The sequence below is a fragment of the Salmo trutta genome, chromosome 2 (assembly GCF_901001165.1).
Source record: "Salmo trutta chromosome 2, fSalTru1.1, whole genome shotgun sequence".
NCBI classification, from domain to species: Eukaryota; Metazoa; Chordata; class Actinopteri; order Salmoniformes; family Salmonidae; genus Salmo; species Salmo trutta.
This window is the reverse complement of record NC_042958.1, coordinates 48,405,973-48,420,961: the sequence shown is the minus strand read 5'-3', so window position 1 is coordinate 48,420,961 and position 14,989 is coordinate 48,405,973. Positions and strand designations below refer to the sequence as shown.

At 45.5% G+C, this 14,989-nt stretch overlaps 1 protein-coding gene across 4 annotated transcripts; it reads right to left on the bottom strand.

The window, feature by feature from the left end:
* Positions 1-2,824: 2,824 nt before the first annotated feature.
* LOC115156210 (forkhead box protein K2) lies at positions 2,825-11,584 on the bottom strand. 4 transcript variants are annotated; one of them, XM_029703617.1, is made up of 9 exons: positions 11,106-11,386; positions 9,535-9,729; positions 6,981-7,131; positions 6,151-6,297; positions 5,647-5,840; positions 5,155-5,357; positions 4,797-5,057; positions 4,477-4,674; positions 2,825-4,316 (listed from the first exon to the last, which is right to left on the bottom strand). In XM_029703617.1, the coding sequence occupies exons 1-9, from the start codon at positions 11,384-11,386 to the stop codon at positions 4,102-4,104; spliced, it is 1,845 nt and encodes a 614-aa protein (XP_029559477.1). In that variant the 3' UTR covers positions 2,825-4,101. The 4 variants fall into 4 exon arrangements, with proteins under 4 accessions (XP_029559477.1, XP_029559488.1, XP_029559455.1 ...); XM_029703628.1 differs by having other exon boundaries at positions 2,825-4,313; XM_029703595.1 differs by having other exon boundaries at positions 3,245-4,316; positions 4,477-4,695; positions 11,106-11,584.
* Between the last annotated feature and the right edge of the window lie 3,405 nt (positions 11,585-14,989).

Sequence of the window (14,989 nt, the reverse complement as noted above, 5' to 3'; positions counted from 1 at the left end):
TGTTTGTCTATGGAGATTGCATGGCTGTGTGCTCAATGTTATACACCTGTCAGCAACGAGTGTGGCTGAAATATCCGAATCCCCTCCTTTGAAGGGGTGCCCACATCCTTTTGTACAGTTGAAGTCGGAAGTTTACATACACCTTAGCCAAATACATTTAAACTCAGTTTTTCACAATTCCTGACATTTAATCCTAGTAAATATTCCCTGTCTTAGGTCAGTTAGGATCACCACTTTATTTTAAGAATGTGAAATGTCAGAATAATAGTAGAGAGAATGATTTATTTCAGCTTTTATTTCTTTCATCACATTCCCAGCGGGTCAGAAGTTTACATACACTCAATTAGTATTTGGTAGCATTGCCTTTACATTTTTTAACTTGTGTCAAACGTTTTGGGTAGCTTTCCACAAGCTCCCCACAATAAGTTGGGTGAATTTTGGCCCATTCCTCCTGACAGAGCTGGTGTAACTGAGTCAGGTTTGTAGGCCTCCTGGCTCGCACACGCTTTTTCAGTTCTGCCCACAAATTTTCTATGGGATTGAGGTCAGGGCTTTGTTGTGGCCACTCCAATACCTTGACTTTGTTGTCCTTAAGCCATTTTGTCACAACTTTGGAAGTATGCTTGGGGTCATTGTCCATTCGGAAGACCCATTTGCGACCAAACTTTAACTTCCTGACTGATGTCTTGCGATGTTGCTTCAATATAGCCACATAATTTCCCTTCCTCATGATGCCATCTATTTTGTGAAGTGCACCGATACAGTGAATTGTAAGTGATATAATCTGTCTGTAAACAATTGTTGGAAAAATGACTTGTGTCATGCACAAAGTAGATGCCCTAACTGACTTGCCAAAACTATAGTTTGTTAACAAGTAATTTGTGGAGAGTTTGAAAAACGAGTTTTAATGACTCCAACCTAAGTGTATGTAAACTTCCGACTGTATATATAGTGTAAGTGGTCCAGTTGGTTCTCGTATCCATTATGACGGCTCCTCGTGGGGGAAGTTCATGGTTACGTCCAAAATGGCTCCCTAGTCCCTATATAGGGCACAACTTTTTTATTTTGACCCCCCTTTTTCTCCCCAATTTTGTGATTACTTTATCGTAATCGCTCCTCTTTCACCCCAGCTGCCAAACTAACCCTGAATTTATAGATCGGCAGGTAAGGGTGCTCTCGAGCGGCTAGATGTTCTTTACCACTCCTTACAGGACACATTACTGGACTCTATATTCCTCTGTAAACTGGTCATCTCTGTATACCCGTCACAAGACCCACTGGTTGATGCTTATTTCTATAACCCTCTTAGGCCTCACTCCCCCCTATCTGAGATACCTACTGCATCCCTCATCCTCCACATACAACCGTTCTGCCAGTCACATTCTGCTAAAGGTCCCCAAAGCGCACACATCCCTGGGTCGCTCATCTTTTCAGTTCGCTGCAGCTAGCGACTGGAACAAGCTGCAACAAATACTCAAACTGGACAGTTTTATCTCAATCTCTTTATTCAAATACTCAATCATGGACACTTACTGACAGTTGTGGCTGCTTTGTGTGATGTATTGTTGTCTCTACCTTCTTGCCCTTTGTGCTGTTGTCTGTGCCCAATAATGTTTGTACCGTGTTTTGTGCTGCTACCATGCTGTTGTCATGTGTTGTTGCCACACTATGTTGTGGTCTTAGGTCTGTCTTTATGTAGTGTTGTGGTGTCTCGTGATGTTTGTTTTGTCCTGTTTTTATCCCAGCCCCCGTCTTGACAGGAGGCCTGTTGGTAGGCCGTCATTGTAAATAAGAATTTGTTCTTAACTGACTTGCCTAGTTAAGGTTAAATAATATCTATTTTTTAAAATTATGATCGTCTCATCACTGCAACTCTCCAATCGGCATGGGAGAGGTGAAGGTCGAGTCATACGTCCTCCGAAAAATGACCCGCCAAACCGCGCTTCTTATAACCCGCTCACTTAACCCAGAAGCCAGCTGCACCAATGTGTCGGAGGAAACACCGTTCAACTGATGACTAAAGTCAGCCTGCAGGCGCCCGGCCTGCCACAAGGAGTTGCTAGAGTGCGATGAGCCAAGTAAAAAAAACCTGGCCAAAGCATCCCCGAGCCTGGACAACGCTGGGCCAATTGTGCACGGCCCTATGGGACCCCCTCCAATATATTTGTTCTGACTTTGCTGGTAGCTACTTTGAAGAAAAATGTACTTACTATGACTGTGATATGTGGTTGTCCCACATAGCCATCTTAAGATGAACGCACTAAGTCGCTCTGGATAAGATTGTCTGCTAAATAACTCAAATGTAAATAGGATGCGGTTTCATGGAGGAAGTGTTCTCCCTAGGTCTCCCACACATCTGGCCTGCAGTAACTTCCTGGAACACCAACAAAAATCCCAGGAATGCAGCTGCAGTCATGGTGCAACAAACCCTGTCCTACCTACTTCCCTAGAACTAGACTAGTATTCTCTCATCTTAACTATCTGCCGAGCAGCTGCTTCTCTGTAGTGTCGTTTCTCTCCAGTGTTACAGAACCTATTGTACCTTGGGCCTCTGGAAGACCACGGCATTAGAGGAAATAAGAGATTCACCAATGTTACATTACATGGTGAGGTTTCAACTGCTGTCAACCGGATGCCTTGCAAAAGGATGGTTGATCTCACCGTGGCTGGCATTTGCACCTTCAAGGCATCTCAGGTTGAAAATAATGTTCTTTGACAAGGCGACAAACACAGAGTGTCTGTTTCTCTGTGTGAATGCGCCTTTACCAGTAGCAGAGAGAGTCAAAAACACACCGACAGAAAACAGTAAGACACAGGACAGAGGTTGAAATTAATTTATATATTTATATATATAAAATAAAAAAAAGGATGCATTTACCCACCAAAGCAGAACAAACATATCACTTGTTTTTCCTTGTGGAAACCAAATACAATCTGAAGAGACTTCAGGGAGCCAGAATAGAAGAAAATAAATCAAGCAAGGGGACTGCCGACTTTCAACACAAAAAAAGGTAAACACAGCCATTGATGACAGGGAAAACAGAATAAAAGGTAAATAAAATACATGGAGAGGGTAAGTGCTTTACTGGTCAGAATCATACAGTATAGCATAGATTCAGTCTTATTTTCTTGAGTTCCATATTCAGTTAACTGCTCATGTACATTCTCTAAATTCGGTAACATGCAAGCATTGATGAAGCATACGGTCAAACACGCATGGAAATATATTTTTTCTTATAGGATATTTGTTAAAATATGACATCTGTAGATGTACAGTGACTTGGAAACTTCTTTTGGGTTTGACAACAGAAAAACAAAACAATCCACTCAATAGATAGTGTTTTCTTGAAGGAAAAGGAGACTACATTCATTTCACTGAACAAAGATTCCACAATATCGGGTGACTTTAAATATTTTTCAAACCCACTTCTTATAGCTTTTAGTATGTTTATTACTAAAATGTCTGTGCCTTGGAAAACGGGTGGTACACTCAAAGACGATCCTAGGATACACGTGTACAACAAAATACGACATCTCTACTCACTCACGACTGCTTTAGGTAGGTTGACATGAAGGCTAGCTGCCAGAGATACAGGGAATGGTTCCACACACACTTCCCTTTAGGGAATACACTACTGTTAACGGTCGTTGAAGTCATTTCTTTCCAAATATTAAGAGCTTGTCTATCATGCTGCCGGGATGACGCCATTGGCTACATCCCTCCATTGGGGGCGTGTCCTGGGTAAAAACTGACAGGGGAACCTACCAATCAGCAGTGGAAGCCTTGGTGATTCTGGTAGTCTAGAATTCCATTTTCATCTTGTTAACAATTTTTTTATGTACTATTTTTTTAATAACTTATATAATGAAGGGTTACCGTTCTTCTCTTAAGGTTGAGTCTCTCCAAAACAGTGTCACCTCTTTAGCAACTTAATTTGCCTTCTCTTTTTGAATTATTTTTTTCCTATTTTTATACTAACTGGGTAACTGGTCTGTTTACTGGTCACACGCTTTGTATCTCTTTCCTCCCTTTGAGTAGATGATCAACGTGATTTAGAGTGGGAGTCAGGTCGGGGTGAGAACAGAGAGGGGGCATGACCTCTAGTCATCGCTGGCCTTTTCACTAACCCCATTCTCCTCGTCTCTGTTTGTGTGCGAGTTGTTGTTTACAGCGGGGATAATGCTCTCGCCCCCCTCTTCCATTTTGACTCTCTTGGGTTCGGAGTGGTCGGCCAGCTCCCCGTTCCGCCTCTTGGTGGGCAGTGATGCAGAGGCCGAGGCGTGGGCTGCCAACAGGTGGAGGGGGTTCACCACTGCTGAGAGGAGAGAGAGTTTTACTACTGGATTCATGACAACCCTGACATAAACAAGCATTACTGAGTGAAAAGGCAGGTCATTTTAGACAAGTCATTCCAATCATGTGCCATTTTTTTACAAGCTTCATGGGTGTTAGGTGCCATTTTGAGTGTGTCTCACCTGTGTTAGCAGCAGTAGTAATTGGGATCAGGCGAGTCCCGTTCTGTGTGATGGTCTTGATAGGAAGCCGATGCTGGCCCAGGGGGGTCTGCTGCAAGATGGTAACCGTTGTTAGGGGCGTGGCCTGGGAGGTCTGGATGATGCGATTGGCCCTGCCTATAGAGGAAGCAGTGACGGCTGGGACCGGCTCCACTTTGACTGGTTGACGAGAGACAAACACTGAGATACATGACTACAGTTTTTCATTTATAAAGGGACTAGTACAGCAAAGAAAATGTACATTTGACTGTAAATCTATATGCCAAACTTTGCCTCCTCACCTTTGACCCCATTATGGTCTCCCCCTCCGTTCTCCTGTGGTTCTGTCTTTACCGTAACGACGGAATTCTGTGTAGCACCAATAGTAGCCATGGTGACCATCGGGATCTGTTGGAGTACATGCACAGTCTGCATGACGGGGGCGGAGCTTACAGCTGTTGTCATGACGGGCGTTGCCATGGTGTAGGTAACAGGCTTCATGGTAGTCTGGGGTAACTGTCGCTGCATGGCGATCAGCACCGGCTGGCTGTTTAGAGGGGAGCCTATCAGAGACAAGTACCAGAGGTCAAACAGGAAGTGGAGTTGTTAACCACCCACCAACACAGTTGAAACAACAACCTTCAACATAACATAACTCACCAGGAGCACTCTGAGCAAACTGGGCCTCCTGGATGACTGCTAGTTTGGGCTGTAGGGCAGTGGCTGTGGTGGGGGCTATGGCCCGGGCTGGCTCTGGGTCCATGGGTACAGGGGAACCCTCCCTGGACAGGCTTTCTGGGGACTGCACACCACTGGAGTGGGCCGACAGTCCCCCGGTGTGGCTAGGAGAGGCCGGGGCACTCCTGAAGGGACAACAGCAGGAAGACTATTAGAATGATTAGCAAATGTGAGTGTACATTCATCTTTGTGTTCTGCATGCCAAAAAGAAACATCCTACCTAGAGCCTTTGAATAATTTAGAGCACAGTGTCCCAGACAGAGAAATAACTTCCTCTACCTGCACTGCCTAACTGAGCCCACAGGGGGTAGTGGTGAGTTAATATACTGCTGGAGAACTGCATGCCATTTCAAACTACAGTACATACAAGAGGGAAATATAGGAGCATGTGACTTCTAGTGAGAACTATTTTACCTGGATGAGAGGGGGCCTAGTGGGGTCCTGAAGCAGGGTACCCCCCTGGGCCTGCGCTTCCTGAACGCCTGTTCACACAACTTGCCCTCTGATGAGGGGTCGATCCTCCAGAACGATCCCTTACCCGGCTCCTCCTGAGACCGAGCCACTTTGATGAAGTAGCGATTCAGAGACAAGTTGTGACGGATCGAGTTCTAGAACACAGTAGACAGAGTATTCATGACAATGGGAAGGTTATGGCGGATTGAGTTCTAGAACACAGTAGAGAGACATAGTGAGAATGGATGGAATTATAGACAGAGAGAGAGAGAAACAATAGATGAGATTCTAGAACAGGAAGATATAACTGATAGAGTTCCGTTCAAAACCATGAGAGAGACAGGTTGTAATGGATAACGTGAGACTGGATAACTTAGAAAGATTGCAGTTTACGTAGATGTCAGTTTGTCTCATTCTAAGAGAAATATACCACAGCAGGATGAAATACAGGGTGGATTCACCGACCTGCCAGCCTTTGTCTGCGGTCCTGTAGTATGGGTAGTTCTTAGTGATATGTGTGTAAATCCCATTCAGAGTCAGCTGCTTGTCGGGGGCCATGGTGATAGCCTGGACTATTAGTTGGGCATAGGAATACGGTGGCTTGGAGTCATCCTGAGGACAGAACAAATGACAAAGCATTTTATTTCATGCTACAGATATTTGATTAGATTTATGCTACGATTGATGTGTATGTATTGCATGTGTTTATCTGGGTCAATAAACATTTTAATTTAAAAAAAAAGGTTCAAGTGTTCGGTTTTGTGAGAACTTGTTTTCAGTTTCATGTTAGTCACACACACACACGTTGGGAAACAAGTAGAGTTACAGTTCGCCGGGATTTGGCACTCCAAAGTCTACATTTTCCTTCAATGAGTAACCCATCCCAGAGAACCAAAACAAAACCAAGGTTTTTTCCATCACCCTGGGTTCTACCTCTAAAGACAATGGAGTCAGGGGTGTGTTCAGAACGGTGCCACATTACAGAACATGGAGATAGAAACGCATTGTGTAGAATTGATAGGACTGTCAGGCAAAACAGGGATTTGTTTAGCTCTATTAGTCTCATTTCTATATTCAACGTTCTGAACGCTTCACTTCTTCACCGGTTCATCCCAGCACTGGGTGAAAACCTCAACAGTCTAAAGTGGAATCCTCTCATCTTCATTGACAATGCTCTGTAAGAGATGGACAGATCTCTCATTTGACTTCAATTATACTGCTTTGACTGACCTCATATCAGCGTGGACGAAAGGAGAGGAAGCCACTTTGGGACTATTGGCATGCTGGTGTCTCACCTTGGGGCTGTCTCCTCCCGAGCCGTCCTTTTCGTCTGATTGGGAGTTCTCATTGATGAGGTCAGCAGTCAGTGCGCGGCCCATCCTATAGCCAGACAGACCCGCCCCTCGGGGACTTGACGGACAGGAGTTTGGACAGGAGTTGGCAGCACTGTTGGGGCGAGAAACAATTTAACGGTGAGACTGAGTGGGAGAGACTGTGGTTTGGTGATGAACATGGAAATCCTGCAATGGCAGAAAATCTCTCAGATCCAACTAGCATCCAAGACACCTAACCCATAAACGTAGTGTCTGAAACCTCCTCTGGTGGCGCAGTGCCTTTGGAAAGTATTCAGACCCCTTCACTTCTTCCACATTTTGTTAAGTTATAGCCTTATTCTAAAATTTATTAAATGAATCCTAAGCAATCTACAAACAAAAATAAAAAGCAAAAATACCTTATTTACCTAAGTATTCAGACCCTTTGCTATGAGACTCTAAATTGAGCTCCCTGAGATGTTTCTACAACTTGGAGTCCACCTATGGTATTTTCAATTGATTGGACATGATTTAGAAAGGCAATCACCTGTCATTAGAAGGTCCCACAGTTGACAGTGCATGTCAGAGCAAAAACCAAGTCATGAGGTCAAAGGAATTGCCCATAGAGCTCAGAGACAGGATTGTGTCGAGGCACAGACCTGAGGATGGGTACCAAAAACAATTCTGCAGCATTGAAGGTCCCTAAGAAGACAGTGGCCTCCATCATTCTTGAACGGAATAATTTTGAACCAGCCTTGACCCTTCCCAAAGCTGGCCGCCTGGCCAAACTGAGTAATCGGGGGAGAAGGGCCTTGGTCAGGGAGGTGACTAAGAACCCGATGGTCACTCTGACAGAGATGGGAGAGAACCTTCCAGAAGGACAATCATCTCTGCAGCACTCCACCAATCAGGCCTTTACGTTAGAGTGGCCAGACAGAAGCCACTCCTCAGTAAAGGGCACATGATAGCCCACCGAGTTTGCCAAAAGGCACCTAAAGACTCTCAGACCATGAGGAACAAGATTCTCTGGTCTGATGAAACCAAGATTGAACTCTTTGGCCTGAATGCCAAGCGTCACATCTGGAGGAAACCTGGCACCATCCCGATGGTGAAGCATGGTGGTGGCAGCAACATGCTGTGGGGATGTTTTTCCAGAGGCAGGGACTGGGAGACTAGTCATGATCGAGGCAAAGATGAACAGAGCAAAGGACAGAGAGATCCTTGGTGGAAACCTGCTCGAGCGCTCAGGACCTCAGACTGTGGCGAAGGTTCACCTTCCAACAGGACAACAACTCTAAGCACACAGCCAAGACAACGCAGGAGTGGCTTCCGGACAAGTCCCTGAATGTCTTTGAGTGGCCCAGCAAGAGCCTGGACTTGAACCCGATCTAACATCTCTGGAGAGACCTGAAAATAGCTGTGCAGCAACACTCTCCATCCAACCTGACAGAACTTGAGAGGTTCTGCAGAGAAGAATGGGAGAAACTCCCCAAATACAGGTGTGCCAAGCTTGTAGCATCATGCCCAAGAAGACTCAAGGCACTGTATAAAACACCTGCTCTTTCCATGACATAGCTTTCACCTGGTCAGTCTATGATCCCTTATTGATGTCACTTGTTAAATCCACAACAAAATCAGTGTAGATGAAGGGGAGGGGACAGGTTAAAGAAGGACTTTTAAGCCTTGAGGCATGGATTGTATATTTGTGCCATTCAGAGGGTGAATGGGCAAGACAAAACATGTAAGTACCTTTGAACGGAGTATGGTAGTTGGTGCCAGGTGTACCGGTTTGTGTCAAGAACTGTAACACTGCTGGGTTTTTCATGCTCAACAGTTTCCTGTGTGTATCAAGAATGGCCCACCACCCAAACGACATCCAGCCAACTTGACACAACTGTGGGAAGCATTGGAGTCAACATGGGCCAACATTCCTGTTGAACGCTTTCGACACCTTGTAGAGTCCATGCCCCGACCAATTGAGGCTGTTCTGAGGGCAAAAGGGGGGAGTGCAACTCAATATTAGGAAGGTGTTCTTAATGTTTTGTACACTCAGTGTATATGCCAGGAGTTAGAGCTGGGACGATAAACCCAAAACGTATCCATATCGACCATTTATCATGGACATTTTACTGATCGATAGTAACGATAATTAGCCTTTGAAGGAATGTGACGTTTTAAATTAAATAAGTCTGCTAATATGGGCTATTGGTAACTGGAAAATTGATAGCTACAACATTCAAAAGTTGTATTAGTAGTTTTAAGGGCAATATTTCAAAAGTTACTGGTGCATATTAATGTTATGAATTTATTGCTCAATTTATCATTATTGTGATAATTCAGTCGATTTATCACAAAATGTATTTTTGTCCATATCGCCCAGCTCTACTAGGAGTATTTACATCTGAGCCTGGAGGTTCGGGGTATTGCTGTTTTTGGAAATCAGTAGCGACACTCGCTTCCAGATCCAGATTTGAATAACCCTGCCATAACCCAATGCTCTGAACGTTTCATGGCTCAAACTTCACTTCAGTCTCACCTGATGGTGCCGGTGGGTGAGGGCAGGGGGCTTATGAGGTGGGCGATGTTGTCTGGAATGTTGATGGTCAGCGGCGCCATTTGGGGCTGGACGGGCTTTACCGGTGACTCCGACACGTTCCTACGCTCCTTCTTATCGCTGGACAGGGCTGTGAACGTGATCTTGATGTTGGTGCTGGGGAACCGGAGACAGCACCTGGAGAACAGCGAAAGAAAGGGAGGGAGAGAGCCTAAGGACACAATAGTAGAACATACTAAGTGTCGGCCATCCACACCTACCCAGACTCACTCAACAATAATAGTGAGAATGTCTCTTTAATTGGGATCCTGAGTGGCGCAGCAGTCTAAGGCACTGCATCGCAGTATTAGAGGTGTCACTACAGCCCCGGGTTTGATCCCGGGCTGTATCACAACTGGCTGTGGTCTGGAGTCCCATAGGGCAGCACACAATTGGCCCAGCATTGTCCGGGTTTGGGGAGGGTTTGGCTGGGGTAGGCCGTCATTGTAAATAATATTTTTTTTCTTAACTGACTATTCTAGTTAAATATAAAAATAAAAAATCAGCATTCTGACTGCTACACGCCAGCAGTGTTGAATGGGTATCAAAACATGCAGAGGCACTCTAATAAGGGCCAGAAGAGTTCGCCTATTAACAGGGTTTATAAATGGAGCTTACATAACAGTTCTTACTATTACATTGGGGTATACTTGGACCATATCATCTGCTATAGGACCAGCTGACTGCAATATAGAACTATTTGACATTTCAGACCAGTAAAACACCACATTTCATTGCACTTTTCCAGTGTATATGACAATAAAACATATATTCAAAAGAATCTGATTGTTATGATTTAATAGAACTGCGTACCAATCAATACTTTTTCCAAACCTCTTGCCATTTCCTGCTCAGTTGGTAAAACATGACACTTGCAAGGCCAGGGTTGTGGGTTCGATTCCCACGGGGGACCAGTACGAAAAAGTATGACAAATAATATGCCCTCACTACTGTAAGTCCCTCTGGATAAGAGCGTCTGCTAGAATGTAAACAGAAACGTCGGCTAACATTTGGAAAAAACTATCAATTCAGCTTGATTTACAGCCCATACTGACAATAACAAAACACGGGGCAGATTACTTTTTTTGTACATTATGCTGTGCAAACATTGCAACACATCCGCCTAGAAACCAAGCTGACGTTTAGCCAAAGCATGGCCCATTGCACAAGTACAGCTAACCTTAGCTACATACATTTTCCGTCGTAAACACGTTTTGATAGCAAGAAATATGTATACAGACATAACTAGCCAACTACAGTACCTAGATACGCACGCTTAGTAATGTTAAATTACAACAACAACAAAAATGTGTTTGTGCTTCGCGTAACCCTTTTATGCAAACAAAGCCAGCGTTACCAGCGGCTCGCTAGCGGTGTGGACAGGCGCCGGGTGTTTGTCACAACACGTGCGGCGGCCAGGGAACAAAACAATAACAACGCGAGGTCAGAATATCATCACCTTAACCTTAGCGGTTCTACCGCGACATAAAATGTAAAATACTACCCCATCTTACATTCGTGGGAGCTGCAAAGGTGGAGCCCCTCGTCTCTGGAACACCCCATCAACAAATACCCCGTTTTTGCCGAGGCATCGGAGGTAGAATTCCCCGCTACCGGTCCCGTCTTCACCCGCGGTGAAAATTTCGAGGTGCCGGCGGGAGATGAAACTGGAGTGGCCCATGCTGACGTCCACCGAGCCCTGCGATGAGTTCCGTCCGATGGTCGCCGACCTCTTCTTCATCAGGTATTCGAATTCTCGGCCCTCAAGCCGGGCAACTGCCGACCCCACCGCCATCTTCTTGGGGGTCCTAATTTTGAGACTGTGTGTGGGGGGGGGGGGATATGCGCTAATTAGGGAGCACTGGCTTTAATTTTGGCAGGGTTTAGAACTGTGGCGATTTCGTAAAAGGGGAATCCAATTGTAAAACCTTTAAAGAATTTGGCTAGGAACGTGCCAGACCGGGGACACAGCAGCTCCGACACACCGCCGCGACAGAGAGAAAGAGAAAAGACAACAGCCAACCAATGGAGGCCAAATGGGAGGAAAGGAGGTGACCGATAGCTCAACGGCCCAATCCCTTCAAAGACTGGGTAGGCAGATACACATGTTTACCAATGACAGCCAAAATATAAATAGAATGTAAAAATCATGGTTGGTTGCACTGTAGGCTGAAGCGCATATCGATGGCTGAATGTAAACGATGGAATCTGATATTACGGAATGGATTGGAGTTTTGTAGATTCATGAAGGGGTAGTTCACCCAAATTACAAACTGGTTTCCTCATCAAATGTTATTTGTCACATTCACTGAACAAAATAGACCCTTAACCAACAATGCAGAGTTAAAAAAAAAAGTAAGTAAGTACAATTTGCTAAATAAACGAAAGGAAAATGAGTAGCACAATATCGAGGGTATTGTAATGACCCTGGGTACCCAGGGTCATTACAGTATATAAACTCAGCAAAAAAAGAAACGTCTCCTCACTGTCAACTGCGTTTATTTTCAGCAAACTTAACATGTGTAAATATTTGTATGAGTACACAAAGAGATTCAACAACTGAGACATAAACTGAACAACTTCCAGACATGTGACTAACAGAAATGGAATAATGTGTCCCTGAACAAAGGGGGGGTCGGGGGGGGGGGGTCAAAAAAAGTAACAGTCAGTATCTATCTGGCATGGCCACTAGCTGCATTAAGAACTGCAGTGCATCTCCTCCTCATGGACTGCACCGGATTTGCCAGTTCTTGCTGTGAGATGTTACCCCACTCTTCCACCAAGGCACCTGCAAGTTTGCGGACATTTCTGGCGGGAATGGCCCTAGCCCTCACCCTCCGATCCAACAGGTCCCAGACGTGCTCAATGGGATTGAGATCCGGGCTCTTCACTGGCCATGGCAGAACACTGACATTCCTGTCTTGCATGAAATCACGCACAGAACGAGCAGTATGGCTGGTGGTTTGTTATGCTGGAGGGTTATGTCAGGATGAGCCTGCAGGAAGGGTACCACATGAGGGAGGAGGATGTCTTCCCTGTAAGGCACAGCGTTGAGATTGCCTGCAATGACAACAAGCTCAGTCTGATGATGCTGTGACACACTGCCCCAGATCATGACGGACCCTCCACCTCCAAATCGATCCCGCGCCAGAGTACAGGGCTCGGTGTAATGCTCATTCCTTCGACGATAAACGCAAATATGACCATTACCCCTGGTGAGACAAAACCGCGACTCGTCAGTGAAGAGCACTTTTTGCCTGTCCTGTCTGGTCCAACGATGGTGGGTTTGTGCCCATAGGCAACTTTGTTGCCGGTGATGTCTGGTGAGGACCTGCCTTACAACAGGCCTACAAGCCCTCAGTCCAGCCTCTCTCAGACAGTCTGAGCACTGATGGAGGGATTGTGCGTTCCTGGTGTAACTCGGGCAGTTGTTGTTGCCATCCTGTACCTGTCCCGCAGGTGTGATGTTCGGATGTACCGATCCTGTGCAGGTGTTGTTACACGTGGTCTGCCACTGCGAGGACGATCAGCTATCCGTCCTGTCTCCCTGTAGCGCTGTCTTAGGCGTCTCACAGTACGGACATTGCAATTTATTGCCCTGGCCACATCTGCAGTCCTCATGCCTCCTTGCAGCATGCCTAAGGCACATTCACGCAGATGAGCAGGGACCCTGGGCATCTTTCTTTTGGTGTTTTTCAGAGTCAGTAGAAAGGCCTCTTTAGTGTCCTAAGTTTTCATAACTGTGATCTTAATTGCCTACCGTCTGTAAGCTGTTAGTGTCTTAACAACTGTTCCACAGGTGCATGTTCATTAATTGTTTATGGTTCATTGAACAAGCATGGGAAACAGTGTTTCAAACCTTTATTTTTACAAATAATCTTTGAAAGACAGGGTCCTGAAAAAGGACAGTTTATTTTTTTATGCTGAGTTTACAAGGGGTACCGGTACCAAGTCAATGTGCAGGGGTACGGGTTAGTTGAGGTAATATGTACATGTAGGTAGGGATAAAGTGACTATGCATGGAAAATAAACAGAGAGTAGCAGTAGCGTGTTTGAAGAGTGTGAAAGAAGGAATGTGTGTGTCTGTGTGTGTGTTACTGTCATTGTAGTATGTGTGTGGTTAGAGTCCAGTGAGTGTACATCCAGCCAGTGCAAGAGACTCAGTGCAAAACTGTCACGCCCTGATCTGTTTCACCTGTGCTTGTCTCCACCCCCCTCCAGGTGTCGCCCATCTTCCCAATTATCCCCTGTGTATTTATACCTATGTTCTCTGTTTGTTGCCAGTTCGTCTTGTTTGTTCAAGCTTACCAGCGGTTTTCCTGTCAGCTCCTGTCTTTTTCCCTGCCTCTCTTTTCTCAGCCTCCTGGTTTTTGACCTTTGCCTGTCCCGACCGCCTTACCACTCTGCCTGTCCCTGAGCCTGCCTGCCGTCATGTACCTTTGCTCTACCCTAGATTGTCAACCCCTGCCTGCCTTGACTGGTCTGTTCCTGCCCCTGTTGCTACAATAAACATTGTTACTTCGACAGTCTGCATCTGGATCTTACCTTGATTCCTGATACAAAACAAGAATAGATTGTAATAGTCCTGGTTGCCATTTGATTAACTGTTCAGCAGTCTTATGGTTTGGGGATAGAAGCTGTTAAGGAGCCTTTTGGTCCCAGACTTGATGCCGCTTGCAGAGAGAGTCTATGACTAGGGTGGCTGGAGTCTGACCATTTTTAAGGCCTTCCTCTGACACCGCCTGGTATAGAGGTTCTGGATGGAAGGGAGCTCGGCCCCAGTGATGTACTGGGCCGTACGCACTACCCTCTGTTGCGCCTTGCAGTCGGATGCCAAGCAGTTGCCATACGAAGCGGTGATGCAACCAGTCAGGATGCTCTCGATGGTGCAGCTTTAGACCTTTTTGAGCATCTGAAGATCCATGACAAATCTTTTCAGCCTCCTGAGGGGGAATAGGCGTTGTCGTGCCCTCCTCACAACTGTGTATGTGTGTTTAGACCATGAAAGATCCTTAGTGATGTGGACACCAAGGAACTTGAAGCTCTCAACCTTCTCCACTACAGCCCTGTTGATGTGAATGGGGGAATTGCTGCAGTGAGTATTCTGGTCTAGGGTAGCCATGCTATTGTATAGATCAACTTTACATCATTCAGACTCTTATGTTGGGAGCAACATGAGAGAAGGGAGAGTTGCTCGGGTCATCCAGTCTAGTGCCTTCATGTGTTCATGTGCTAGTCGGAACTAGTAAACTCAGAAAGATCCCACTTGCTAACTTGTTGTAGAAAGATGGTCTCGAGTTTCCCACTTGGGAAACATCAGAATCAACCAATAGGAAGCTCTACGCAAATAATTTACGTTCATTATGATAGTGTTCCCCTACTCAGACATTGCATGCAT